Source organism: Acanthaster planci, linkage group LG08 (assembly GCF_054643075.1).
Source record: "Acanthaster planci isolate LZ-2023a linkage group LG08, COTS_SCS, whole genome shotgun sequence".
Taxonomy (NCBI): domain Eukaryota; kingdom Metazoa; phylum Echinodermata; class Asteroidea; order Valvatida; family Acanthasteridae; genus Acanthaster; species Acanthaster planci.
In genome coordinates this window covers 354,913-382,028 of record NC_141784.1, presented here as the reverse complement: position 1 = coordinate 382,028, position 27,116 = coordinate 354,913, and the positions used below count along the sequence as shown (strand labels likewise).

The following is a 27,116-nucleotide window of genomic DNA, read 5'->3' as shown; positions in this document are numbered from 1 at the left end:
GTTGATCTGGCAACGATTTATTGTACACAATCTCATCATTTTGGCGGCCAGACAATCTCCTTTCTCAAAAGATACTAGCTACAAATTGTCAATCCTAATTCTTTTTGAATTATTCTATGCACACACCGCACTCCTGGCCGGCCGGATATGATCGGTTTTTGAAAACTGGTATCCAAAACCCATTGATGTCATCCGCGTTTATGTTTCGGGCGTGTACCAGGGAAACATGACTCGAAATTTTTGACCGATTGGAGGCGCACTTCAGTGCAACGTCATCGATGTTCTCTGCCCTGTGTAACTTGTTGACCTGAGGAGGTTAGTATCAAATAATATCTATGAAATGTCCTAGTTTTCAAATTTCATGCTTAATTTGTGTGTAATAGCAACTCTATAAGGAGGATACCAGACAAAGGTACCTGAACTGTGGAACTCGTTAGAATTGTTTGTGTTTGTTTGAAAGAATTTGCCTAATTTCCCAGTCTTCGCACAGCTGGCATAGCCTACATGTCATGCTTGTAACGTAAGTGCGTGACTGTGGTCAGTGTAGGCTCCTAGGTAGCCCCACAAGTGTGGCACGGACTCTCACTCCCGATCCATCCTTAGCCACACATCCGTATGCGCAATTTCGTGTCGGCGAAATGAACATTTTTGGCGCACCAACTTATAATCGTGGGCGCAATTTCTTTTGCACACTAACATGATTCTTGACCTTTCCGTTTTCTAAATACCATTTATTGAATGATTTCACTCACGTTATTCAGGTATTTTGCAGTCTTTTTTCCTTCATCCATTTAATCTAACGGGCCCACTCTCCCAGTCGCCATCTTTAAAATAAGGTCGTTGAGCATTACGTCACTTGACCCCTCATCGTCTAAACGGCTGTTCCATGTCAAGACATCTGAACTGCTGCCCAAGTTTTGGAAGAGTCCATTGGTACATGTAGTATCTTATCGCTCAGTCCGTTTATTACATGTCTTAACATGGAACAGCCGTTTAGACGATGAGGGGATTAGATTAGATTAAATGGATGAAGGAAAAAAGACTGCAAAATACCTGAATAACGTGAGTGAAATCATTCAATAAATGGTATTTAGAAAACGGAAAGGTCAAGAATCATATTAGTGAGCAAAAGAAATTGCGCCCACGATTATAAGTTGGTGCGCCAAAAATGTTCATTTCGCCGACACGAAATTGCGCATACGGATGTGTGGCTAAGGATGGATCGGGAGTGAGAGTCCGTGCCACACTAGTGGGGCTAGCTCCTAGGCGGCATGGCGGGGTGTCGGTCACTTCTCATTTCCATTTGCTCCATCCCTACTTCGCCCAATTTCCACTTCCCCAATTTCCACTTCACCCCACCGATTATCGTTCATTCTGTTCTTTAGTAACAGAGGCATAAGACTTGCAACAAATAAAAACATCAACGTTTGAGTAACCAAATAACAGTAGGAGAATCGTACTTGCAAAGGCCAAAACTACCTGACCTTAGTTTTTCAGCGAAACCCTAAAATTTTTGTTGGCAACTCAGAGAAAACAAGTTTAACTTTCCACTTTTTAGCAATTGACGGGCCAGATTTCCTTATTTTTCTTCCTTTCGCAAGTGCTGATTTTTCCTTTTTGTTTTTTCTTTTCATTTCCTATCGACCGACATGCCACAGTACTCGAACGCTGTAATGGTGCACGTACATGTAAATGTGCTTGCACGTGTATGCCCCATACGTGTGTGCGTACAGTGTATACAGATCTTACCATGCAGTCATTGTGCTGTGATTGGCTGCCAGTGAAATATCAATATTCATATGTGTGTCAGTGGGACTCGTTGCAGCCGTTCCTATGTGAGCAGAACTATTGGCAAACAAGCTCCACTATAACTCATAGTAGCATACATTTTATTGTAACTTTGCAGCTTGAAGTAAGGTTAGTAGTAGCATTTTGCTTTCGTTGACAGAGGGCTTTGTGACAACCAGTGTGGGGCATGCAAAGTTCTTGTGTCACGCATTCTCGCGTGGTTTTGCATCGTTTTGTATGGACTTTCAAATTATTTTTGGACATAAAGTCATTGTAATATCAGTGCAACACATGTACAAATTGTCCAAAGAGGTTCTGACTCAGGTAGAGCCTTTGATAAGACAAGAAATGGACCGTAGACGTGACAGGCAGGCAACATAACACCCAGTCGGCGCCCGGAGAATCCAAATGCCTGTCAAGCAGTGTACATGTACATGATGTACACGTGCGATGTGCATTATTTCAAGAACTACGTGTATGCTCAGATCAGGAGGGAAAAGTGCCAACTCACTCTACAAACCTCGTGGACTTCACAATTTTGGCATACCTAGTACTAGTTCATTTGGAAGGAGTTCCATTTACGAACAACACTTCATGCCTCTGTGCACAAACTTACAAGACTTTTCTGAAAAAAGAACCAGTTTTCTAAGTAAATGCTTCAGAATTTTCTCAGCTATATTTCAATTTTAGGATGTTTTCACTTTGTAATGTCTGTTATAATATGTTAAGGGAAAATTAATGTTGTCCATATACATGTATGTAACTCTTTCCATTAATTATAGCCTCTTCAGGAATTTCAGACAAATATGAAGAAAATGTAAAATTAAAAATATGCATATCCTAAATTGTAAGAAAGAAAAAAGTAAGGGGGTGGCCGGGTATTCCGCAATTGAGCTGGAATTTCTCTGCTGTTACTGCTGTTTACCCCGTAAGATTTCCCGAGATATTCCAGGATACGTTTTCATATCGGTGGTGGGGGTCGTTTACATTACAGCCCATTAAAATAGTGAAAATTTACAAGAATTTTCCTTACCCTCACCACGGAACACTGACAGCAGCTGCTCACCCAGTCATGTCAGTTGAAAGGTCATTATGTCAGTATGGCAGCTTTACCAATGACAACGTGGCTTCCATCTCTTTCTTTTGGTTTCCTTTTGATCTCGAATGAAATATGAATTTTAATTGGTCAAACTGCGTGTCGATGACCATGACCAACTTCAGCGCGGCTCCTATTCCATTACATCACGTAGACAGAAAATTTCATCAGCTAACACATTACATGTACTGAAAACAGTCATCGGGGTTGATGCACCGCTGATTAAAGTCCCATCTTTGCCCGATGTGAAAAGAACCTTTTTCTCAATGAACATTAATTATTATTTTGTCATGTTGGTGGCCAGTGCATTTCTACTACCTGGGAACTCACGGGCCTAAGATACATGTAGTAATAAATTGTTCTTGGTGTGATACTGTTATGTTTAGATTGGCCACATCAAACAGAACAGCAGCCATGGATCAAATTCAGCAGTTGGTGGACCCCGCCAGACAGTTTGCCAAGGACTCCGTCAGGCTGGTCAAAAGATGTACCAAGCCGGACAGAAAAGGTGGGCAGCAAGATACCTTGGGCAATCAGATTTGTAGCTCCAACCCTTCAGTGGTTCATGCACTAGCATAGCAATGCCAGCATTTTCATTATATTTCATTATGTGCCATGAAAATCTATTTTTATATTTTTTTACGATTTGGCATTAGAAGAGCTACATTTAAAAATATTTTGTGTCATTTTTATACTTAGACTCTGTTATCACACTGAGCATTCCTCAATGTAGATTTTAATTTTATTAAATTAAAGTGCATTCTTCGTTTAAAATTCTTTGTATTTTGTAGAATTCCAGAAGATTGCCATCGCGACAGCCATTGGTTTCTGCATCATGGGCTTTATCGGGTTCTTTGTCAAGCTAATACACATTCCAATCAACAATATCATTGTGTAAGTTTGCAAATTACTTTAGACATCCCGCTGTATCTTTCAGCTCAAAGCCACAGAGTTTCCAAAATGTGGCATCTGTGATACGATAGTTTACTCTCAAGCAGCACAGCAGACACTGTTGTCATATCTGCACTTGTGGAGATGTTCTTGCAGTGTTTTCTACCCAGTCTAGTCACATGAAAAATAGATATGAAAAATACCTGAAGTTGAAGCATTTTTCACGGTGGAGTTTAAAATTAGTAACTCTCCGTGGAAATGTTAAGCTTACGTTGCTTTTAGAGCACATCGTCCATCACAATTCATTAATCTTGTTTCAATTGTATTCCACGAATACACCGTGTAACTTTAAAATGTCTGCACCTGTCACATCTGTGAAGTTTTCTGTGTATGAATGTGAGGAATGTGTGCTGCAGTAATTCAAAATGGCGCCGTGGTTTCTGGTGATACTTGTAAGCATTTCTTAATGACCAGAAATGACCATTTGATAAGTGCATGTTATCAGAGCTGAGAATGAAGGCTGGGTCATACTTAGAGCAAATATGAAAGCAAAGCGAATATGATGTCATGAAGCCATTGCGGCAAATTCGCTGGAGTTTCAATGTGATCAACCTTTTCAAAGTCGCTGTGTGAATCTTTGATCTGACATCACCGGGTTGCTTTTGTTTTTGTGTGAGCCATCCATGAGGAGATCTTTAATCACTTCATGCCAGGGTACCCAGTTTTGGGCACATAGGCTTTATACACAAAGCCGGGGCATATGCAGCAAGGTATGAGACGGAGAGAACCCCCCCCCCCCCGCTTTGTGTTGGTCATTGTCTCGCAGGAATCTGGGATATTTCTTTCAGACATCTTGGGGGGATGTGTTTAGAAACAATAGTCTAGAATGTGTATAGGGATTGGACATGTTGGGGGGGTACCCCTCGGTCTCATTTCTTGCTGGGTATAAGCCGGGGAGCCGAAAATCAGAAAAAAGTGCTGGACCTTGTAATAAAAGACCATACTGAGTTGACTGAGTTGCTGGGAATTGCCAATATTTTTTCAATTGTCAATAGCGGAGGAAATCTGCCATTGTTTTGAAAGATTATACCACTGTTTGTGGCACTCAGCATGAGCAGATTTCCACCGGGGACAAAACATACTTCAGCTCTCCAGTGATGAGTAATACAATACCGCTGCACGCTAATCTGGCCCCATTGAAAAGAGGTCAGCAGTGCACTGTGCCAGTTTTGGACACAAAAGAAAGTTACATAACACTGCACAATCTGGGCTCTTTTTACAAGGAAATACTCCAGCGTCAGTAGATGTTGTCTGTCAGATTAGAGTAGCCATCAGTCATTTGTGTGAGTGTAAACGTCCAGTAAATGAAGTTATGAATTTTTTAACCCCTTCATCCCATGAACCATCGACAGCTGCAGCTTTGTGTGAGGATTAGTGCATACCACACATACATTCTATTCATCATGCAGCTGCAGTTTCAATGTGGGCCTGCTGCTTGACAGAGCTTTGCATACTGGGCATACCGCAGCCCAGCAGTCACGGTCAAAAGAATCCCGGCCAAAGAATTTTGAAAACAAGTCACCAGGCCCAGCAGAATCAACATGGATAAATGGGCCTGGCGCAAAGTAGTTAAACTGATCAAGTTCTGCTAAAAAAGGGTGAAGGCATTTATTTTTTGAATCTTCTCTTTTTTTACCTTTCAGAGGATCATAGAGCATCTGACGTGAAGAACGCCACCTGTTAAATAAGATAGATACCTGAGCAAGCATCTCGACGTCATGATGGCAGCTGGCCACGCTTCACCTGCCACACACCCCCTACACCACTGCAACCCTTAGCAAACAGATTTTGATAATTTAGCTAGCATCTTAAGACATCAGCATTTTGGTGATGTTTCGATGTTGATTACGTGAAAGTTCACTAGACCAAAGCAAGGGGCCACTGTCTTGAAGCCTTGGCTCAAACTGTATAATCCAACTCCTGTGCCTGTCTAGGCTCTGACCCATCTGTGCAGGTTCTGGTTCTACTATTCAAATGAAAAGCACACCTGGGCTAAAGCAGGAACTCTGGCTTCTGATGCCCCTGGCTTCGAGAGTCGTAAACACTAAGCTGAATCTCAGATTTATTTTATAATGGCCCATTGTTGACAGGCAAAACATGGTTGGCAGCTCACTTTCACACATAATCTGTGGTATTTCATTGTTTGTAACCTGGATTATTAGTGAAATAATTGTATCAATAACTCCAATTTTTAAATTGTGTCCATTACATTTTTTCCTGTCCTTGTTAAATAGTATATTGCCAAATCAATTTTTGGGGGAGGGTTGCACATTCTCACTTTGCCAGGAAAGAAGGCAGCATTGTTGCTCTGTAGTCCAACAGCAGACCTGAGACAATTAGGTCGGGCAGAGGAATCTACAGGTGCATTGGATGTTGCCCTTACATGTTTTACATCATAAAACCAGTTTGTTTCTATGTAGAACGTCACATGAATAAAACACTCTTTTGAACTTAAACCCATCTGTCAGAAAATCAATTGATGCTTTATTTGTGTTTGTTCAGATATTGACAAGTACATGTAGTTGCAACCAGGAACAAATGACACCAAAAGTAGCCGGTTATTAAGCATTCAAATCAAAAAGTACAAAGTTGAATCATCTGGATTGATGAGAATTACTTTAACAAAACCTTAGCACTAACACATATGGTGCAACCTTTTAACTAAAAACCACGTCCCACCAGAAATGCTGCATTGGTTAACCAAAGTAATACACATGTACTACTGTTTTGTCACAAGTTAAGATTCTCAAAATGCATTTTATTGTGCTACAAAATTCCCTGAGGTTTTGGAGACTACATGTAATATAGTACACTTACATAAAGTTTATATATATATATATATCAGTCACAGGTTAACAGACCCATTTCATGGGACAAATACAGGGCGCTCTCAATGACACACGATCTGGTGTGCACTGTCACTGTTATGAGGCAAGACCACGGTGCCACGCACGGCACTTAATAGGGCCCAATTCTACAGAGTTGCTTAACAGCAGAAAAGTGCTTATTCCAGAAAAAGTTGCTAACCTTAAGCTCTATTTTATGGCTTGGCGTGATTGGGCTTCCAGTTGCACGCACGCAGAGATTTCTATTGTTACTTCACTCAGTTAAGCAAGTTCACCCTCTGAGGTTAGTATGCCTTTTGTTGTGAATACTGCTTACAATCTTCATGAAATACACAAGAGTCTCTGCAAGCGTAAACTTTAGTGCTTAGCAATGCCGTGAAATTGGGCCCAGTAGGCAAGCCTTTGAAGCTTTACAAATGGCAGAAGTCAGACAAAACCAGAGAGCTATAGCATCCAATACTGGATTGGAACAATAACAACAACTGTAAAAGTGGTGACTGGCATGGCAGTCGATAAAAATTCACTGTTCAGTGACAATGAGCCCTACCCTTGGCTTACAACATATGATGTGAGCTTGCTGACAAAAAGCTTGCCCATGTCTATCTCAGGGAAAATGTGAAGTCACATGGTACTCCAGCTCCTTTTGATTGGACCCCTTACTCCTTGGCAAATACTGTATTCAGGAAACCTGACTGTTTGAGCGAGCTTTAATGTAAAGTTGACATCAGGGCCCATTTCATGTGGCTGCTTAACAGTTGGCTTAGAGAGATTTCCATTGATTTGTCACTACCTAAAGCAAAATTTTCCTCCAAGGTAAGCATGCCTTTTGCCGTGCTTACTGCTTCCTGTATTCATGAAATACATGGAACCTCTGTAAGTGTGAAATCGTGTCCTTGGCAGTGCAATGAAATTTGGCCCTGATTGTTTGACCGGTTAGTTGTAAAGCAGCAATTTTTATTTTGTGGACAACACTTGAATCTGTCTGAAGTGCCACAATTCAAAAGTGGATCTTAAAACAGAAAATAACAAATAGCATAATGGAAAACATACTCAAGTATTTAACTTGCAACCCTGTTGTGTAAAAATATCCCCTATTAGGATAAAATAAACTAGTAAAATCTTTCTCTGATACAGACATGACAAATATGAACATGTGCTTTACGTCTAGCAGGAGATATATCATGTTTTCAGGAAATTTGTCTGAAATTTTTTATATACCATCAAAATAAAATATATATAAAAAATGCTTTCCATTAACTTTTTTTCTTCTAGAGCATTTTGTTTAATTATTTTAACATATTTCAGTTTTCAATGGTCATGTCACCTGTGAAAAAATAAGAGGCCCAATCACTTTCGTTTGTAACATGACCAAGGAAACACTGCACTGGCTGAGTAGTGCCATGCCAAAAAAGTGCCCAGACTTTCAAATGGATGCCAAAGCAACCCAAAGGCCCACTCTAGCACACAAACCAAGGCTACCATAGCTTTCTTGAGTTGCTACATCAAAGTGTGACACACTGGTCTGACCATTACCCAGCAAATGTGAGGGGAAAAAAAGATTGTACAGCACTGCATGATTTGTGACATGTGATTACGAAATTAAACGTTCCAAACACCAGAACAGGTTAAACATCATACCTGGAAAGTGCAGACAAGTTTTTAGTCAAACTTCATTTGGTTCAAAGGCAGGTTTTCATAATTTTATGCAAGTTTGTCCATTATGTAATGGAATTTTAACCCACAGGTTTTCCCAAAGCAAACTTTTCAATGTTCCCTGAGTGTCCTGACATACCAGAGAATGCCAGGCCAAAATCAGTGACCTGCATTTTACACCACAACCCGGGGACCATAGCGGATGTTGTTAATGATTTTAATTCTTGCAGTCGGACATCCGGGAATTATTGAATAGCAAGAGGGGTAAATTTGCCCTTTTGCCGCGTGTTAAACGTCTGCAATGATATCATGCCAACCGCAAGAATGTCTCCCCAACAATTCTTTCCTTAATTTTTCTTCATTTTTTTGTTTTCACCAAAATTCAAGGGGCTTTTAAATATAAAGAAATGTACACAAACTTGGGAATTCCAGCAAACAAGATATGTAAACACAGAATACCACAGCCATGTGATGAAAGACCTGTTTTGGCAAAGCAACACTCTCACTTTGCTTGCCAAATTTGCACAATAGCTCCCAGGAATTTGGTACATATGAATTGTTGCCTAAAAGGAGTCTGACTTCTTGGTATTGGGCACAGACAAGTCATCCTTGAATCCCATTGTCCAGAGTAGCGGCTGGTCAGTCTGGACAGTCACTGTCTCAGTCCCCTCGGCATAAGTGTTGGACGTACTGATCAGCCCTCCAAACTGCATCGGCTGGTGGTCTGGAAAGACAAGCAGACAGTAACAACAACTTTAACGACCACCCCGGACACTGTTTGGCGATAATCTGACAGCTGGCAGAAAGGTGCATTGGATGAACCTGAAAAGTAGTCAACAGACGCACTGAGACTCGAAGGCCAAAGATTTCATGAATGGGAAATTACAATTTTCTAACAGGTACACACGATCATTTACAGGACAATTTTTTAAGATTCCAAATGCTGTCTCGCAGTGCTAAGATAGGAAGTTATTAAAAAAATAAACATCCTACGTTACATGGATACAATGGAAACCCATGCATTATATCTCTGAACGAGACCTGTATGATTTTGTGAGTGGCAAGTTCCACTCAGCAGCAGACTGGGACCCATACTCGAACCAATGTCGGTGGAGGACTAGAGTCATCTTTAAACGTTGTCAGCAAGCATGCCAACTTCAAAGGCATCCATTGCTTTATCCAGGTAAAAGCTGTGGAACACTCTCACGGTTCTGAACCAAGTTTTCTGGTTATAAGCAGCCTGCAGTAAAGTGTCAGTGAGGCAAGGTCATTCCAGAACAAATCGAGCAGGCATGAACCTGTTCGGCATACTGCTGTTCCCAAATGACCTCCAACGCTCTTCATTTTGGGCATGTGCTGTCGCAATACCAAATATTTTCACTATCACTGTTCTTTTCTTAATGACATGTTGGATGGAACAGGCATAGTGAAAAAGAACTGTGATGCATCAGAAATTTAATGGAGGGCTCGTTTAGATGGAAGAATCATTTTATCACGTGCCGGCCTTCTCACCTAGGTTCCACTTCAGCCCGGTGGTAGTAACTTGTCGGCACTTGTTGCCAATGGGGATCAAACCGCACCAAGGGCCTTCAAGGCCCGTGTTGACCTCAATCACATGTTTCCCCTATCAAATGAAGAAATGCAGAAGAGCAAAACAAAGGTCTTTAATTGTGGGAAGATAAAATCATTTCCTGGGAGACTCTTTAGTCAGGAATTCAGAATAAAATTTGAGAATTTCTTGAGAAAATGTCCCCAACTACACCAAGCAATTTCTGTTCAGATTTTCAAGGCACGAATCCCAAGAATATTAAGAGTACGGAATAGCAGACTGTCTGCAGAATTTTACTCTAGTGCAATTTCAGCATAAGTACTTAACTCTCATGTTGAGGTTGAATGCCATTTAATAAGTATCAGGGAAAATTAACTATTGTTCAACAAGTGTGTAATCCCACAACTATGGTCAAATCAAAGGGACACCTTTGCCATGAGAAACCACCCCATCTCTTGTCCACATAGGAAGGAGATGAAAATAGTGGAAATTCAGAAGCAACAAAGCACAGGGTCATTCTTACTCACCGGCCTGAGTAGACATGCCAGTGATCTGTCAGCAAGGAGATACACAGGAAGCTCACTGTTGATGTTGGCCTCGTACAGCGTGTTCACACTGGCAAGGGTCTGATCAAATCGCTCACCCATGGCGCCAAGCACCACTACAGCTTCAACCTGGAGCAAAGATGGGCGAAGGAGAACAGTCAGCCGTGAAGACTTTATTCTGTCCCTTAAAAAATCTCAGCCAACAGACCGTGTTGCCGCACAGAGTATTTAGGCTACAGGCGAGCCTTTCAAACTTAACATAGTAGCAAACATTAGGAGACAACAGTGGACCCAGAACCAAGTTCCAGATCGGCATGAAAGTGACAATCACATGGCACAAGTGGTGACCACATACGCAATTGGATGAAGACTTTTTGGTTATTCCGTGTGGAAACAAGCCTCGCTGTTTTGCTTTGCAGCATAACGTTGCTGACCAAACACTCGCCTGCTGCAATTGGGGAAACCGTGTAGTCATGAGGTATGTTGCCTTTTAGAGCAGACCCTATTCTTACGCCCCTTACGATTGAACGTGCCAAAACTGGTACTTGAATCTAGACATGCTCACCTTAAGGGTATTGCACTCTAGCGTATCCAGGACGATCCTTAGGCACTTGGTGAAATCTGTGTAGTTCTGATCAGGGGTTTCAATTATTTTTGCTCCCTGTAAAAGCAAGGGTAAATTTTGCACAAGAAAATCTCCAGCATTTCCAACGTGACAAACACAAAAGATTTTCTGTAATTCCCAAAACTGGACACTGGAAAGATGAATCATAGCACTTTCAATTTCTGTTTTTGCCAATGAGGTTAACTTGAAACTTTCAAGATTGAGTGACTATCAGATTCTTGTTGGGTTGAAGCAAGGCCAATGTGGGCAGCCAATGATGGCAGCCAAAACTCCTCGTGGTCACAAAGCTTCTCTTACGACTTTGGGGGTTTCCTTGGTAAATTGATCACATGCTGAGATTATTTTGTTGTTTTTGTTGCTGGTTTTTTTTTGGGGGGGGGTGGCCCAGTGGTTTAGGTTAGCAATGTTGTAATATTAAGCAAGGAACTATATTGTACACTGCGCACTAACACACCGTGCCTCAGGTGGCCACTCTCCTGTATCATTATGGCTGAATAAATACACCACCTTGAGTGTCTGGGAACTTCATCAAATTTTGTCATGCTATCACTTTAAGCAACTCCCAATCAAAGGTTCATAGATTTGAATCCAGCAGCTGGGAAAAGGGTATGCAAGTCACTCTACCCTGATTTGTCTCTCTCCAACCAGAAGTATGAATGGGTACCTGGGAGGGATAGAGATGACTTTTGTATTTGATGAACCATTTGAGCCTGAAGCAGCAACAAGCTGTATACTCCTCAGGGAGCTGAGATGGATTTAGGTACGTTTCTTGGCTTGGTGAGCAGGAATGATAACAATATTGTAGGTTTTCTGGATAAGTGTGGCACATATCTATTATGTACATCCATCAATGGACACTTACCCGTCTCTGATAGTAAAGAAGAACTTCTGGTCTTATCGAGTCAAAGTCTCCCGTTACTAAATCTGGGATATAGCTAGAAGCAAAACAGGAATTAAAAAAAACAAGTTGGCGTGCAAAGCATTATTACATGTAGGTTGATCACAGAAAATGAATTCAAACTTACAGCCTCCAGTATATTGTAAATGTCCAGCCGTGTATTGCTGGTTTACAGTTTGCAATTTCTTTCTTCTAAAGCACCCACAGGGTTTGCAGATGTTTACGTGTAACAATACAAAAAGGCAATGAAGTTTGGATATCTCTACGCTGCAGTTTGAAGTTCTGCTTTCACTGAAAAACAAAAGAACAGGTATATGGAGTAATACGTGTAGCTATGGCAATGAATGCACGGATTTTTAATATATTACCACAGTTATCCATCATTTTTACATTTCGCCATGCTACCTGTCAAAACGTTTCTAAATAATCGCCCGGATATAACCACCATGTGTACACACCTCTGATGATTTCCCATCATGCACTCATACAGTCTATTTGAGCCACCATCTGCTGCAGCCTTCAGGACTGATCGACTCCATACAAGTTTGAGCTGTTGCCGTAGCTCAGTCAGGGGCTGATTTAGCAGAATCAATGCAAACTTCAAATCTGTCAAGAGAATAAAAGGTCAATTTGTTAAAGTATAGGTGCATATTTTCAATATGTTGGCATAAACTTTTGAATAATTTCTATGTTTTTATGTGTACAAGGTTCAATGTGATTTTAATGTCTTATGGTTTTACGTATTGTGATACTATAATTTTTCAGTGGACCAGTCAACAAATATAACTTTTTTGATAGGCGAGTAAAGTAAACTGGATTGAATGTACTCTTAATTTCCTTGATGGACTTCTAATGTAAATTGAATTCTTTAAATTAAATGTTGTTTGGGCATGTATTTGAGATATTGCAAATAAATGACTGTAACTCATACTAATTTTGAACCAGAGTGGAAAAAGAGTACAAAAATGTTCTCAGATTTACAAGCATTTGTTACATGTATGTAAATTCAAGCAAGGAAAATTAACGAGTGCTTTAGCTTTTGCAAAATGCAGATGGAATGTGATTAGGCCATAAAATGAGCTTCCTGTTTTTTGGAGGGTTTGTACCTATCCTACATTGTCAGAGTGTCCCTATTTTTTAAGGGAGTGAACTTGAGAGTTTGAAATTAAAAAAGAAAAAGTGTGTCCACTTTAGTCTGAACGTCATGCAAACAGTTTTAATGGATTTATTAATGCACGTAACTACTGTCCTTTTAAGTGTGGTTAATTTCATTTGAAACAAAAGGCACTCAATCTTTCCTGTTGTTATCTTTAACTAGTTAACACTTTGCTGAAAACTGAATCAATATAAAAAAGTGCTTCCCAAAAAAGAAAAAGAAAATTCCTCCCTACCTAGGGTGCTACCCTGTTTTCAGATGACATGTAACGTTTACTGCTGGGATGCACAACTTCTTTTCTCAAACACTCATCCTAGGGTGTCTTCTTTTTTTTTACAAATTAACATGCAAAGAGCTCTTATCAAAGAGCGTGTACAACAGAGCAGTGTGATGGAAGTTACACATGATCCTACATGACATGGTCAGTTTCCATGTGATCACAGCTACCAGACATGAGGCGCTGAGGAATTAGTTGTTGGTGCCTGTGTGCCAACACGCCATGCTCTTTGTGAGTGGTCCGCTAGGCCAGCGTGCCATGACGTCGTCTCCAGGACATGAACATACATATACATGCACAATTCAAATTGCTTTTTGAACAAGATGGCGACATTGCGCTCAATTACAAGACCGTTTCCAATTTGAAAGGTAAATTTCTCTTTTCTTTCTAAATGTGATTAAACCTTATCATCATTATTGGAATCTCTGATTCTCGCTTGATCCTAAGCCAGGTGATTAGACAGTTTAAGGATCATTTTGGAGGTGAATTCAAAGGATTTTGATTCAGGGTATGAGCTGTTTTTAGAAAAATGAATCAATGGAAGCAAAAGCCTATGGAAGGTACTTGGACCCTACTATCGCCCAACTATGCCTAAGTGTTTGAAAAGTGATTTGTAGGGTCCAAATTACTCGGAATAATCATGGATGATGTTTCAACTTCCAGACTTTAGGAGAATAAACTTAAAAGTTGTACATGTTGTAAGTACTAGCCCCACACATAGGGCTGTAGTGGCTCTCTTTTACAATCTGTCTCTTATCTGTCACCACCACAGCCCTACTTCAAGGCATGTCTTAAATGCCTGAAATGCAAACTGCAGGATTGTCACAAACTTTGAATCCTAATATCTTCTGAAATGAGAAGGACTCGACAATTTTACTTACACTGGCGTATTCCTCAGAGTTTGGACTTTTATATGAGCATCCTGAAGCTTTCCTAAAACCCTATATTTTCCGATGTATGGCGCCTTGAAAAACCTGGCCTGTGATATTTATATGCTCACCATGGACGGCGCCATTTTGAAAAACGAAAGCAGCGCTTCTTGCACCTGAAGTCAAGGCACTCGACAGGTGCTGTAGATGCATAATTCAAGTTGTCATAGTATTGCTTAGTTGTGCATGCACTTTGCTAGTGTACAGTCCGCCACAGCAAGTGTGTGGAGCATGATACAGTGACATGCATATTAATGTTATTCAAATTAATTTCACCAGTTCCTTGTTCTTCTGTCACGCAAGGTGTGCCTTGAAATCCGACGAAAGAAGTGCTGCATTCGCTTTTTCAAAGGCCACCACCCATGGTCAGCATATAAATATTATAGGCCCAGTTTTCAAGGTGCGATTCATCAAAAACTATACGGTTTGGGAGGGCTTAGGGTGCTTGTATAAAAGTCCAAACTCTGAGGAATGCGCCGGTATAAGTAAAATTGTCGAGTTATTTTCATTTCCGACGATATTAGGATTCAAATTTGAAATTCAGGCATTAAAGACATGCCTCGAAGTAGGGCTGTGGTGGCAACAGATAAGAGACAGATTGTAAAAGAGAGCCACCACAGCCCTACGTGTTGGGCTAGTAGTTGTACTTGTAGGCTTGTACAGGCAGACAGGTGTAGTAAGTACATGTGTAAATGTAATGACTGACAGGTGTCACGATGCTGCATTTTTCTCTTTTACGTAGTTACCATTGTGCTGTCTCTCAAAACAAGCTAGCGGCCGCCAAACACAAGAAAATGCCATGCCCGCAGATGTACCGCTCGTCGATGGATCGTCCGCCTCACTGTTCGAGTCCTGTTTTGCAGCTCTATCCAGCATAAAACTAGCTGCTGCCCCGTTGGCCAAATCTTTTGTCGCCTCAGATTCATGACTTGCCTTTTGACTGTTACGCAGATTAACTGTCGGCCCTCGACCCCCTTTCCCCCCCAGCCGACACAATCGTAACAATCCTTTCGGAATGCCGGGCATTTTTAGTTAGGGAATTGAAAGTGCTTTTGTGAATAACCGGCTTTGCATCAGTGATATTCATTTATACGAATCACGATGCATGATCTATTCGAGCATGGCTGTAGTCAGCAGCCAAACGGAAATATTGCTTCACTATGCGTAATTATCACTCTGGGTTTAAGACTTTGGTGAATTACAAAAACGAAAGGGCGCCACCAACAGTTGGGACAACGATGTGGGGGGTGCTTGTAGTCGGAGCCCAGCGGAAGGGCTGATGGCATTAATTGCAAAGAATTTTGTGAAGGAAATACGGGGTCACATGCACAGCTAACAACGCACAGGGTATTACAGGTAAATATCTGCCAGGCGTGCGAGCTTAATGAGTTACAAAAGCGGCGGTCATCAATTCAATATTTTTCTGTTTCTTCCTCGTTGCTGAAAACATTCTCACTACACTTTATTCTTTCATAATTCATTCAAATTGATCAAGATAACCAAAGATTTGAAATAAATCGTTAAGTACGGAAGCGTATCCAGGATATATTTCGCCTGTTTCGCCCCGGCAGATTAGTATTTCGCCTGGCAGATTAGTATTTCGCCCGGGCGGATTAGTATTTTGCCCGGGTGGATTAGTATTTTGCCCGGGCGGATTAGTATTTCGCCCGGGCGAAATAGCAGGCACAACGTTTTTTCAGTGATGTCCTATTTACGCCTCCGTACCATCAGCCGGGCACTGGGCAACGATCGAGCGAATTCCGTACACATACAAGGCACCATTAAAGACGCTGACCGTACCTCGTTGAAAACGGCGAAACCCACGTTGAACATAACAACTCACCTCAATGATCCTGGGAACAAGTACATGCACAAACCGACCGTTTGCAAAAGAATTCGCTGGTTCCCATCGCACTTTTCATATAATGCAGATCGCGTATTGCTCACTTGACCTGTGACATTTTTATCGAGCCAAGTAGGTTGAAATAACGCGCGTCAAAATTTCCACGTGCACAACGTGTGCAGTGATTTTACCAAGTTACCCACAATGCCTTACGCACACGTATTTCTTACGCATTTTTTTGCGTGTGCCCCTTCCCTTCTCGGCGGATACCATGGGGACAAGCACCATTTTATGCGTCAGTGTAAATTACGGGATGCGTACTTTGAATTGTTTTACTGCATGTGGAAGTATGGGGCCTAGCAGACAAGGCTGATTGTGTGTCAATAGAAATGCAGTGGGCCTATGCTATGTTGTCATGATCATGAAGGTAATTGACGCAAATCTAAATTTTGGCTGACGTAAACGTCAGGCGAGATGATGCGTAGCAAACTGATGGGAACTAACCGTCAGTAGGCCCACGTAGTTCTTGGTGAAAGGAGGGAGGAACGAACGCAATATATTTGATCTTGTTTGTATACGTGGCCCAGTCTACATCTTACGGACAGGTGAGGGGCTAAGCCACCACACATTCCCCAAGTCACCGCCCCATTTGTTTGGAAGAGGCACAAAGTCCAAGAAATCTGTGCACAGCCTGCTGTGGTAGCAAATATCCCTCTGTACATTGCAACATATGAAATTGAATTAAGAAATAGAGTGCAAATATTGTTCGAAATTCGAATGACTCTCATGAGTCAGTACAGCGTACATTGTACCACATCTTGCTTTTCTCAAAAGTGAAATTGTTTCAGCCGAAGGATAGAGTGCATAGGAGCAGATTAGCACACAATTGTTTCGTGTTGACTTGATCCCTCCAAATTAGTTTGGAAATAAAAATGTTTCTTCAGGGGAAACCTCGTTGACCGTAATTAAATCTATTTGAGAGAGCAAACCATACCTGAGAAGTGATTTTACATAGTCTTGCATAGTCCAGTGCATACAGAATTGCAGATTGCGGAGTTTGCCAATTATTACATTTCATGACAACAACCTGGTTTCATTAAAATTGGTTGGTTTTAGTACAACCCTCTGGAAGCTCCAAACATGCATGACACATTTTTGGTACAAGGCAATAAATGTGCCGTTGCCATACATGTACCAGCACCGTTTGTGACAAATTGAAAATAACTATTGTTACAGTCGGGGATTGAAATTCCTCACTCCTAGCCTGGCTGGGCCAGCGTCAGCCCCTTGCCAGGGCCAAAAAATCCCTAAAACTATTTCCTTTGTATCGAGCCAAGTTGAGTGAACAAATGGTATGTATAAGTACATTATAAATTGGGTAGACCCTCCCATGTCAAGGCCTTTGTTAGCCAAACTACTCTGGGCCTGTGGACTGCTGATGTCGCTGAAGGCCAAGCTGCCGCATTCGAACCTACATGGGCATTCTGCTTGGGTGTGGTCATACACCCTGGGCACTTCACTTGAGTGAGGCATTGCGGTTTCAGCCAACATCACGACTCTTCGAGCAAGTCCCTGCCTAAGTTCAAGCCCTGATACCCGCCAAGTCGGCCAGCCACACCCCATCAGCAAACCAATCGGACGCAAGTAGCGACGTACGACCGCAGGCCTGACTACCTGTCCTGCACTCTTCGGCTAACAGAGCAACCCGGTATCCTGTTTATTTCTTATGTACATCGGGCCTTCATATTTTTGTAAGAATCGGGTGATTTCTTCTGATTGTAAAAATTTCATACGCACTTTGACTTTGGAGTGTTAAATCACATGCACTTTACTTTCTCTGAATTGCAATGATGGTTCCCCAACCCCCGTCTTAGTAACTGCTGGTTACTCACTTCGTCTGCTGTTTGTGGCCCAAAACCTTGTTCTCTGTAGAATTTTGATTTACTGCCGTATATGATGCACAGGGCCCGTTTGTTTGGTGTTTCCACCTTTCACTCAAGTGCAGCGAAATCACATTGTTGAAATCCAAAAATAAAAACTGAACATATACATTTTATTTATCACCCACAAGAAACCCTTCTACATAGACTTCGCTTAATTTTCTGCAAAGGTCTTCAATACTTGCCTCCATAAAACAGGCAAATACCCTGACCTGTGATTCATGTACATGTAGTATATGCTACTAATGATGTTGACCTTTTCATGCTTAAGTGGAAGAAAACACAAAAGGTGCTCAGTTTAACAGATACTCAAATGACCCTCATTCATTTACTGGGGCAAACACAGCTTTGCCGTCAAATCCCCAAGTACATCCACAACTCGTAAATAGGTTTTCCCGGCCAATTTCAGCAAACTCCACTAATCTTCGTCATTACCTATTCATTTTTTGCACTGATGCTACGGTTTTGTTTGTATGGGGGTTTCTTTTTCTTTTTTCTGATACTCAAATTCGTTTTCGTGGGCACAGTTTGTCACCATTCTTCAGCGTAATCTCTGCCACTTTTTTCCAATAAGTGAAGTCAAATTAAAACTAAGCGACGCGTACGGGTTCTTTTACCTGCGCGTGATTTTCTTTTTCGTTTACAGTAAATCTCTTTCGCGTTCAGAGTGTTCAATTTAGGAATATTAATGCCGTTGGTCTTCTACTGCAAGTCATTGTGCATGTGTATGATGCTCAGCTTGTTCCTTAATCATTTTTGATGGTTGTGAATGATTCCTTGGTATCCTTTATTCTGTGTTTGTATCTACTCCTGTTTTCTTGAGTTAAATAAGAAAGGTTTTGTTTTGCTCTTTTGGCGTGCACTGATGCGTTTTGTGTGTGTGTTTCCTATTAGCACTGATGCAGTTCCAAAAGTGCCTATAAAGTTAACAAAAATTCAGGGGAAACTTCAGGATTAACACTAAAACACTAAAAGGCCTTTCTCTGCGTAATTACCCTAACAAGTTTTAACCAGTTTTCTCTTTCTGTGAACCTCACTCTTTTGTAAGAACCCACATTTTTTGGGCACAAAGTCGCGTTGACAAATCACGATCCATCGTTAAACCTGAATTTCCTTGAAAATCAGATTTATATATCCCAAAAGTCCTTATCACTGGAACAAATTTGAATTGACAAAAGAGAAACTAGATTACTTATTGACTAATTACTTACTTATTGACTCTTTCTAGGCCTTTGGCGAATGTGAATGAACGAAACAACCTTTGGAAGTTGAATGAACGTATTTCCGTGAAGAATGCTCCATTGCGATATCGATTGCCTGCTGTTTATTATTGAATGAAGCTCGTGTAAAGGATCATTCTTTTTAAAACGAAATTGAATGGGCCCTATGTTAAACTGAACGATTTTTTGCTGGGATTGGCCTGGAAAACCCATATTTATCTCTTCATTGTAACTATGACTCTTGATGTACATATGCAGGAGAGGGGCGTGTCGACGGTTGGCTGGACACAGTGTTGCCTATTCATCACCTGAAGGTGTTGCGGACCTGCGAAGAACCCGGCGGGGCCCGGGCCCTTAAATTGCACGGTACACGGTCCAACCTTGCAGGGCACCAGCGACACTGCATGTCTGGAGGATCTTTGGCATCCCCCCACTCCTGCTTCCATGCCCTGCGGATTAGTGAAACTGTACCTCCATATGTTGCATTTTTTTTCTTTTCCATGCCTCATGCATCCTTCTTGTCTGAGCAAGCATCCTCTATCTACCAATCCACTGCCGTACCTGACAAGCTTTGTCTTGCGTATATGTTAACCCTCACTTCCTTGCTTGGCCTTTATGCTATATCATCCTCAATCCTTCAAAATCCTCCAATTATCCTTGCAAACAAATGTATTCGGCCTTTATCCTCCAAAATCCTCAACATTTGAATATGTTCCTTTGAGGGGTGCCCGCTGCCTCAATTCTTCAATAGCCTCCAGGAACTCTTATGACAGTGTGAATGATATCCTGGAACAGTATGGAGAATATCACATATGCCCACTGCCAACATGCAAGACATGTATTGATATAGGCAATACATGCATTTCAAGAATATAGACACAATGACAAGAATGACGAGAACATTTTAATATGGCAAGAACAGACAGTGCATGACAACGTATGAAACCGGCAATATGGCAAAAGCATGCACAAAATGGCAAAATTTGGGTATTTCTTGGCAGGAATATAGCAATGTGGCGAAACAGGCATGAGTGCCAAGATTTGAGCAATCTAAAGGACGAGACGTGGTAGAATGGGCATACAACTGGCAAGATTTGAGCATTCTGTGACAAGAACGTGACATGGTAAAGTGGGCATAAAAATGGCAAGATTTGAGCGTTCTTCGGCAAGAACATGACATGGCAAAAACAGGCCCGTTGTCTGACCAAAGACGGGGGGAGGGGGTTAAACCCAAAAGTGGAACTTTTGGTACTGTGAACACATATTTTTATACAAAGGCCTATCATATTGTGCTCTGGAACACAAAATCAAAGTTCCATGTTTGTCGTGAACCGAAGGACGCATGTATAGACTTGCAAAGTCCCCCTACTTCAGTTTTCAATATTCACGGCGTGTTGTAAATTGGCCTGTTATATGAATTTGCTCTTCACTCAGGACCTTGAATTTGGCGCTGAGTGACGAGTGAATGGTATGACTGTAATTATTTTAAAAAATCAGAAAAAAAATAATTCAGAAGTTCTAAAAAAGTGATAAATTCTAGTAAATCATAATTACCTCCACTGACCTAAACTAAATACTCAACTAAAAATGTAAAAAAAAATTTTTGAGGCGCATTTCATTTTGCACTTCGGAAATAAAATCGGACCTAATTAATATGTCATTGGAACTTTGTAGTGGTTATATGAAATCAACATTTATGAATCAGAATATTTGGAGTCTGATTAAATTTCACCTTTTGTGAAACTGGAGGTAAAATATTGCTCCATACACAGACGTTCGAAGCGAAAATTCGAAGTGCCCATATGGTCTGCGCCACTTTGTGAGGTGTGAGCAGTACTTACGGTGCATTTACAAGTCTATTCAGTCTTTCTGGACTGGTTTCTTTCATTTCCAACACGTGAGTAGAGCCAATGTGAACGGTAACCAATGAAAACTTGTCCTTGTCCCTGTGCCCGGAACGCTGCGCCGCTGGTACGCGTGGCTGGCCGGCGGCGGCGGCCCGGGGACCGGCTGCGCTGCAGGCATGGCGCAGCGTTTAATGACTGATTTCATTCTTAAATGTTGCCGTATAAACCGCCCACAGTTCATTATAAACCGCAGAGACATTTTCCGCGTGAAAATCAATGTATAAACTGCGGCTTATATTCCGAAAATTACGGTAAATTACAATTATATATTTAATAAAAGAGAAAGAGCGGAACTCGGAAGCGAAGGGGAGGTTCGTTCGAAACCCCCCACCAGCCTACGGGCCTGAAAAACACGCATGAAATGGCAAGATTTGAGCAATCTTTGGCAAGAACGTGGCATGTCAAGAAGAGGCAAAGAAACAAGATGCAATGGCAAGATAGCACGTAGGCAAGAAGGGGCACGGGCAAGAAATGGCAAGGGCAGGGCAAGAAGAATGAGCAAGAGTACAGACGTGGACCTCGGCAATCTTGAAACCAAGCATCTCAACATTACCACCATCCCTCCTACCAACAACCGGGTAGGCCTACCATTACAACTTGGATCCTTGACGTTAATTCTCATCAATGTATCTGTGCATGCCATCATGTTGGGCCAGCGTTAGCCAAACATTTGCCTGTCATTCCTCATGATCGGATGTCTGTTGACATTCACTCGGCCCTGTCAGCCAAGGCGAGCTTCCTTCACAGTCTGTAACGTTTAAAAGGTTAAAATGCCGGCATAAAAAATAAATTGAAAAAGGATAAAATATGATATTGGTAGAACGCCACTTTAGCTCCTACGCTCAGCAAAAAAAAAAAAAAACATGTAAAACCATCGATTTAAACACCTACGTTTGCGCATGCCATTACGTCAGGCCTGCTTTAGCCAAACATTTTGCCTGTCGGTAATATACCCATGCATGATCGTGTATCTGTTGACACTCACTCAGCCTTGTCAGCCCAGCCCTGCAGCTTCCAAGCCTCCTCCACAGTTCGCAACGTTGGAAAAGTTAATATGCCGGCATTACAAATGAATAAAAAGGGATACAATTATAAAAACGATAACACGCCACTTGAGCTCCGACGCCCAGTAAAAATTAAACACCTGCAGTGTCTGTGCACATGCCATGATTACGTGATCACGTGTCTGTTGACACTCAGCCTTGTCGGCCAACCCGGCTTCGTCCAGTTTGCTACGTTTAAAAAGTGAAAATATCACCATTAAAAAGAAATTAAAAACTGATAAAAACAAGGATGAAATGCCACTCGAGCTCCGATGATCAGTACAAATCTATGTAAAACGATCGATTCAAACATCCGCGGTCACATCCCCATCGTACCACCCCTGAGGATGCAATTTGCCCTTCCACATGGCATGACCCTATCCCTTTTGTAAACTTGCACCTACGTTAATACAAGTCAAAAATTCGTCTGCCGATATCAGCAGGTTATTCTCTCATGATATTCTACATGTATACTAGACATTTAGAGAGTTCGATACAGGCGCTGTCTGTGAGTCACTTAATGGTCTCCGTCGCAGCCTGGTGTGATAAGTGAAACATGAAATTGAACGCGTCCAAGTCCGAAAACTCTGTGCGTTTCGCGATCCAGCACTGCCCTCCTGCACACGGGACTTTGCTTATTGGCAGTTCAGCGCTTGACGAGTGTGGTGATCTTGACATTTTAGGAGTTAAGTTTGATCCAAAGTTAAATTTTGAGCGCCACATTCGTCAACTTCAACGTCTAACACGGTGACTCACGCCAACGAATTCGCATCCCCTTCTCAGTCTACTCGCATCCCCTTTTTTCACTGGCAATCAGCCCCGTTTGCCACGGTGACTCGGGCCAACAAATCCGCATCTCTTTCTCAGCCTTTTCGCATCCCCTTTTTTCACCGGCAACCCGTCCCGTCTAATACGGTGACTCAGGCCAAAAAAGTGTTGGTCGTGCTTCTTGTAAGCTTGGGATTTTGAGGAAAGCTTACAAATTGTTTGGCGGCACAACTATTTATGCGACTTGTTTCCGATATTTTGACCTTTCTCATTTGGACTATAATTGTGCCCCTGTTTGGTCATCTGCTGCTCGATCTCACCATCTCATTGACAGAGTTTCTCGAACTACCAATTTTCTTTCTGGTGGCAGGGTTTTGTACAACCGAGTCGCTGTCGAAGTGTCAGCAAACTCTGTATGCTGTATAAGATATTGTCCAATCCGTCCCTTCCATTATGCATTTCTATTCCAGATGTGCCTTGTGTGCCCGTTGGAGGCACATCTCTAGATCTATCATCTACTTTGCATCTGCATAGTCTACGGCGGAAAAGATACTGCACCAGAACCAACGCTGCATGCTTCTTACCGAGTACAGTTGTACCGTTTGGATGGTGCGATGTACTTGACGCTTCAGGTTTGTGTAGGTTGCCGGATGGCAACTTGTAGCTCTTATACTTTTCTCACTCTGCCAGTTTCGTCTTTTATAATAATTATAATAGAACGCTTAAATAAATATGAAAATAATAGTAACATTTACAAAGTATTTTATGGGCCTGTTACTGCGCCAGTTCTGGATTGAATACGATAAGGGAGTATGCGTGCTGATTGAAGTTCTTGAATTTTCGTTTTTATATATATATTTAATTAACTTTCGTTCTCTCTCTCTATATATATATGTATTAGTTTAGTCATATACACTGTATGTATTATTTTTGTTTGATTTTTTTTTTACTAATAGTCGTAAAGGGCGCCCACGTTGTTGGCCATGATTGTGATATCCCAAGTGTGAAATACTGATGATGGCTAACGTGCCAGCGTGTCACGCGTCGCCTGTTCGGATGCTGGGTAACGAGCGAAAACTGCCGTATACAGTATTTTACTTTCTGTCATTTATGCGTGGGGTCGTTAGAGGGCGCGCTTTTCGTGATCTCTTATCAAGCACCAGGGTCTGGGGGCCAAGACTACGCGCACTTGACTCAATGTGCAATGTGGTTTGCGTTTGGGTCAAGTAGCTCTAGCTCTGCTGGGGTTCATGTTAGTGTAGGTGGAGGCGTGTGCTATTCGTGCTCGGATCCGGATGTCGTCGTAACATGTTTGTATCAATAAACGTTTGACGCATGTTCAGATCCGGTGCAGGAAGTCCAAACTGGCAGAAGCTACAGTACAGGTACTGTATCCTGCGGAAATTACACAGATTTTCTTCGGAAATTGGGGACATTTTGTGGATGATTAAGATTGATGGTTTTGACCATAACGTGGTCAGTGGTTGGGCTGCCTTGGCCATCGAGTTGTCGATGTCATGAAGATGTCGAGTTGGCTTTGTACCAGGCCTGTTTATGTAGGCCTAGTTTTGTAGCTTTGCTTGGCCTTGTTCATGCCTGCCTCCGTTATCGTCATCAGTAAATAACACTGCTGCCACTGGGCATGTTAATATAGGACAGCTTGGGTTGTAAATCACTCTCAAACATGTCAAAGGTGCTGTTCACATGCTGTATAATATAGGCCTAATCAAACATTTCTTGGTTTTCTATCCCAACCTAACTGTAAGGTTTTTAGTTTTCCTTACTTTAAGAGATGGTGTATGCCTACATACACTACGTTTACAAGAGTCACTCTCCAAGTTTTGGCTATTTTGACATGTTTGATATGTTTGATTGTGCCAATTTGCTCTGCTGACACAAATATTTGCAGTACAAGGTTTTATGCAACTCGTACATCCTTCTTGATGAGGACAGGTGTCAGCCGGAGAGGTTTATTCATCTTGATTGGTCAACTGGAATAGATGCATTTAGGCCGTCCCACATTATCAGTCTCTTAGCCAGGTAAAGGTCAAACTGTCACACTCTTCTCATGGGATTTTTACCTTGCACCCATGTAAGCAGTCATTTCAGGGGTCTTTTTTTGCAATTTCTCCAGCCAATCATAGTACAGCTTTCATTTGCTGGTAACAGGAAAACAAAAAAATGTTTGGGAGTTGTTCTAATATTGGCTACGCTATCATGCTGCTGACAATGAGAGGGTACCTGCTTTTGAATTTCTATGGTGTGGATGGGCAAAATACATAATAACTTCCTCCATTTTTTTGATATAAAAGGTGATTAAACCTTCCCAGCAGACATCTAACCTCATCTGGATATGATGTATGAAATCTTGCTGCATAAATAATTGTGAGGACAGCGTAAGCTGGCATAGGCCTAATTGCAATAGCTGAAACTGATGGCAAGTTGTGCATCACTGTCTGTAAGATTTGCAAAAATGTTACATTTCTGGAAGTACGTAGTTCTCTGAAGTGTGCAGCACAGTAAGCAGTGGATGGTATAGACTTTGGGGAGGAGTTTACATGTAGTTCAGGGATCATGGCGTCTCTGCTAGGCTTATAAAGGTCCGTCCGGTGTAATTTTTTCCTAGGAAGGTTAGGGGTAATTATCATATGCGGGCATGGTTAACTGCAAGCTCGATCAGGTTAGTGGACACTTAGAAACTTAAGTGCTAAGGTAAATGTCAGGCTTTACTTAACTATTATAAAAACATCCTCCAACAAACCAATTCCTTACCAAGAAAAATTACTACATACAGACTCGAACCCCCAGCTTGTTGGTTCTAAGTATAACGCTCTTCTAACAGAGCTACCTTGCAAGTCTGCCAAAAGGGCGATTTTGTTGTATCTTATGCTTGAAAGTTTGTGTACCCCATTTAAGATAATTGCCCCCAACCTTCCTTGATGAAAAATGCACAGGCACGGTTAAGATACACCCATTTTATTATAATGCCCCTAACCTTGCCTGGGAAAAAATTGCCCTTCCAGGCAGCCACGGAAAGTGGCATTGTTAGTAACTCACAAGGAAACCTGGCTATCATTTCATTTTTTTTTTTACATAACAAAGAAAACTGAAAAACAAGATGGTATTGAAGTCTGTTTTTGCATTTTTGCTGCTGACTCGAACTTGTTATTCTTGAAAATACAATCCTACATGTGCACGTACTAGGGTCCTTCCTTTGGAATTATGATTTTTTTCAGTGCCCTGAGACACTTGAAGCCCCAACCCACTGGACAAAGTTTTTATTTGTGAAATCGTTGTTGGATAGAGCATGGTCAGGGTTAAACACTTTATAAACATGAGTTGACTTGTAATTGATTTACTTCTTTCTGATGTCATTCTTTAACTGTCAACAAGCCCATTCGAATAGAATTCTTTCCCAACTCCCATCATCAAAACAGATGGCCAAGGCCTGCCAACTACTGCACATTATGTACGTGTATGTTCTTGGCTTACCAGAGTATTTTTCCCTATAGAGTTACGGTGTACAGGTAGCTGGGCTAGAACTCTGCATGAGGATACATAAACATTACTCTTTCTTCTTAGTACCTGTCACAGGCATATTTGCCCTGCCTTAGGGCAAGGGATTTCAAAAATTTTCTCTTGTCATTGTGAATTTACATGCCACATTCCTGTTTCTCCTCTGTTTTGAATGGGCCAAATTAAGCATGTACGTGTAACGGAAATACATGTAGCTTTAATCCTTTATAGAATTTTGTGATGGGAATTCTTCTACTGTGCATTCAAAATTCCCTGCCGAGGGGTGAATTTGCCCATAGTTTTGATTTTTAGTTGGGCACCGTGCGATAATGAAATGCTTGTGTAGTTCTGAAAGTGATATGGTGATCTATGCGTTTCTGTGGTAACAACTGCCATTTTGACAAATGGTTCCCCTCCCATTTAAAAAAAAATTTTTCCCTTTTTACAGAAATAAGAACATTCCGAATTTTAAGCCTTGAAACTCAAATAACCGGAAAAGTTCCAATTCAATCGGAACACTATGCAATCCCAATGTTGGTATTCTTTGACCTTCTCGGCCAGTTCAT

The 27,116-nt window shown here is 41.5% G+C and overlaps 3 protein-coding genes across 12 annotated transcripts in view; 2 read left to right on the top strand and 1 right to left on the bottom strand.

Moving 5' to 3' along the window:
* Positions 1 to 208: 208 nt before the first annotated feature.
* LOC147798282 (protein transport protein Sec61 subunit gamma) lies at positions 209 to 6,291 on the top strand. Of its 2 annotated transcripts, none has more exons than XM_087140265.1 (4): positions 209 to 315; positions 3,271 to 3,392; positions 3,676 to 3,778; positions 5,479 to 6,291. In XM_087140265.1, exons 2-4 carry the CDS (start codon positions 3,299 to 3,301, stop codon positions 5,486 to 5,488), a joined length of 207 nt encoding a protein of 68 aa, XP_086996391.1. In that variant the 5' UTR covers positions 209 to 315; positions 3,271 to 3,298; the 3' UTR covers positions 5,489 to 6,291. The 2 variants fall into 2 exon arrangements, with proteins under 2 accessions (XP_086996391.1, XP_086996392.1); XM_087140266.1 differs by lacking the exon at positions 209 to 315 and adding an exon at positions 390 to 412.
* A 6-nt stretch (positions 6,292 to 6,297) lies between these two features.
* On the bottom strand, positions 6,298 to 17,222 carry LOC110978055 (thiamine pyrophosphokinase 1-like). Of its 5 annotated transcripts, XM_022232710.2 has the most exons (8): positions 14,014 to 14,161; positions 13,343 to 13,432; positions 12,410 to 12,557; positions 11,916 to 11,988; positions 10,994 to 11,089; positions 10,411 to 10,557; positions 9,847 to 9,958; positions 6,298 to 9,058 (listed from the first exon to the last, which is right to left on the bottom strand). In XM_022232710.2, the coding sequence occupies exons 3-8, from the start codon at positions 12,427 to 12,429 to the stop codon at positions 8,898 to 8,900; spliced, it is 609 nt and encodes a 202-aa protein (XP_022088402.1). In that variant the 5' UTR covers positions 12,430 to 12,557; positions 13,343 to 13,432; positions 14,014 to 14,161; the 3' UTR covers positions 6,298 to 8,897. The 5 variants fall into 5 exon arrangements, with proteins under 5 accessions (XP_022088402.1, XP_022088406.1, XP_022088405.1 ...); XM_022232714.2 differs by lacking the exons at positions 13,343 to 13,432; positions 14,014 to 14,161 and adding an exon at positions 17,151 to 17,222; XM_022232713.2 differs by lacking the exons at positions 13,343 to 13,432; positions 14,014 to 14,161 and adding an exon at positions 16,157 to 16,266.
* A 508-nt stretch (positions 17,223 to 17,730) lies between these two features.
* gulp1 (GULP PTB domain containing engulfment adaptor 1) overlaps positions 17,731 to 27,116 on the top strand; it is a 38,393-nt gene continuing 29,007 nt past the window's right edge. For 2 of the 5 annotated variants that reach the window (XM_022232706.2, XM_022232700.2), the window contains exon 1: positions 24,234 to 24,419. The gene's annotated coding sequence lies outside the window, so the exon portion shown is untranslated. Of the gene's footprint in view, positions 17,908 to 23,504; positions 23,667 to 24,233; positions 24,420 to 24,703; positions 24,728 to 27,116 lie in introns of those variants that run through there. The other 3 variants (XM_022232701.2, XM_022232705.2, XM_087140458.1) reach the window with 3 other exon arrangements.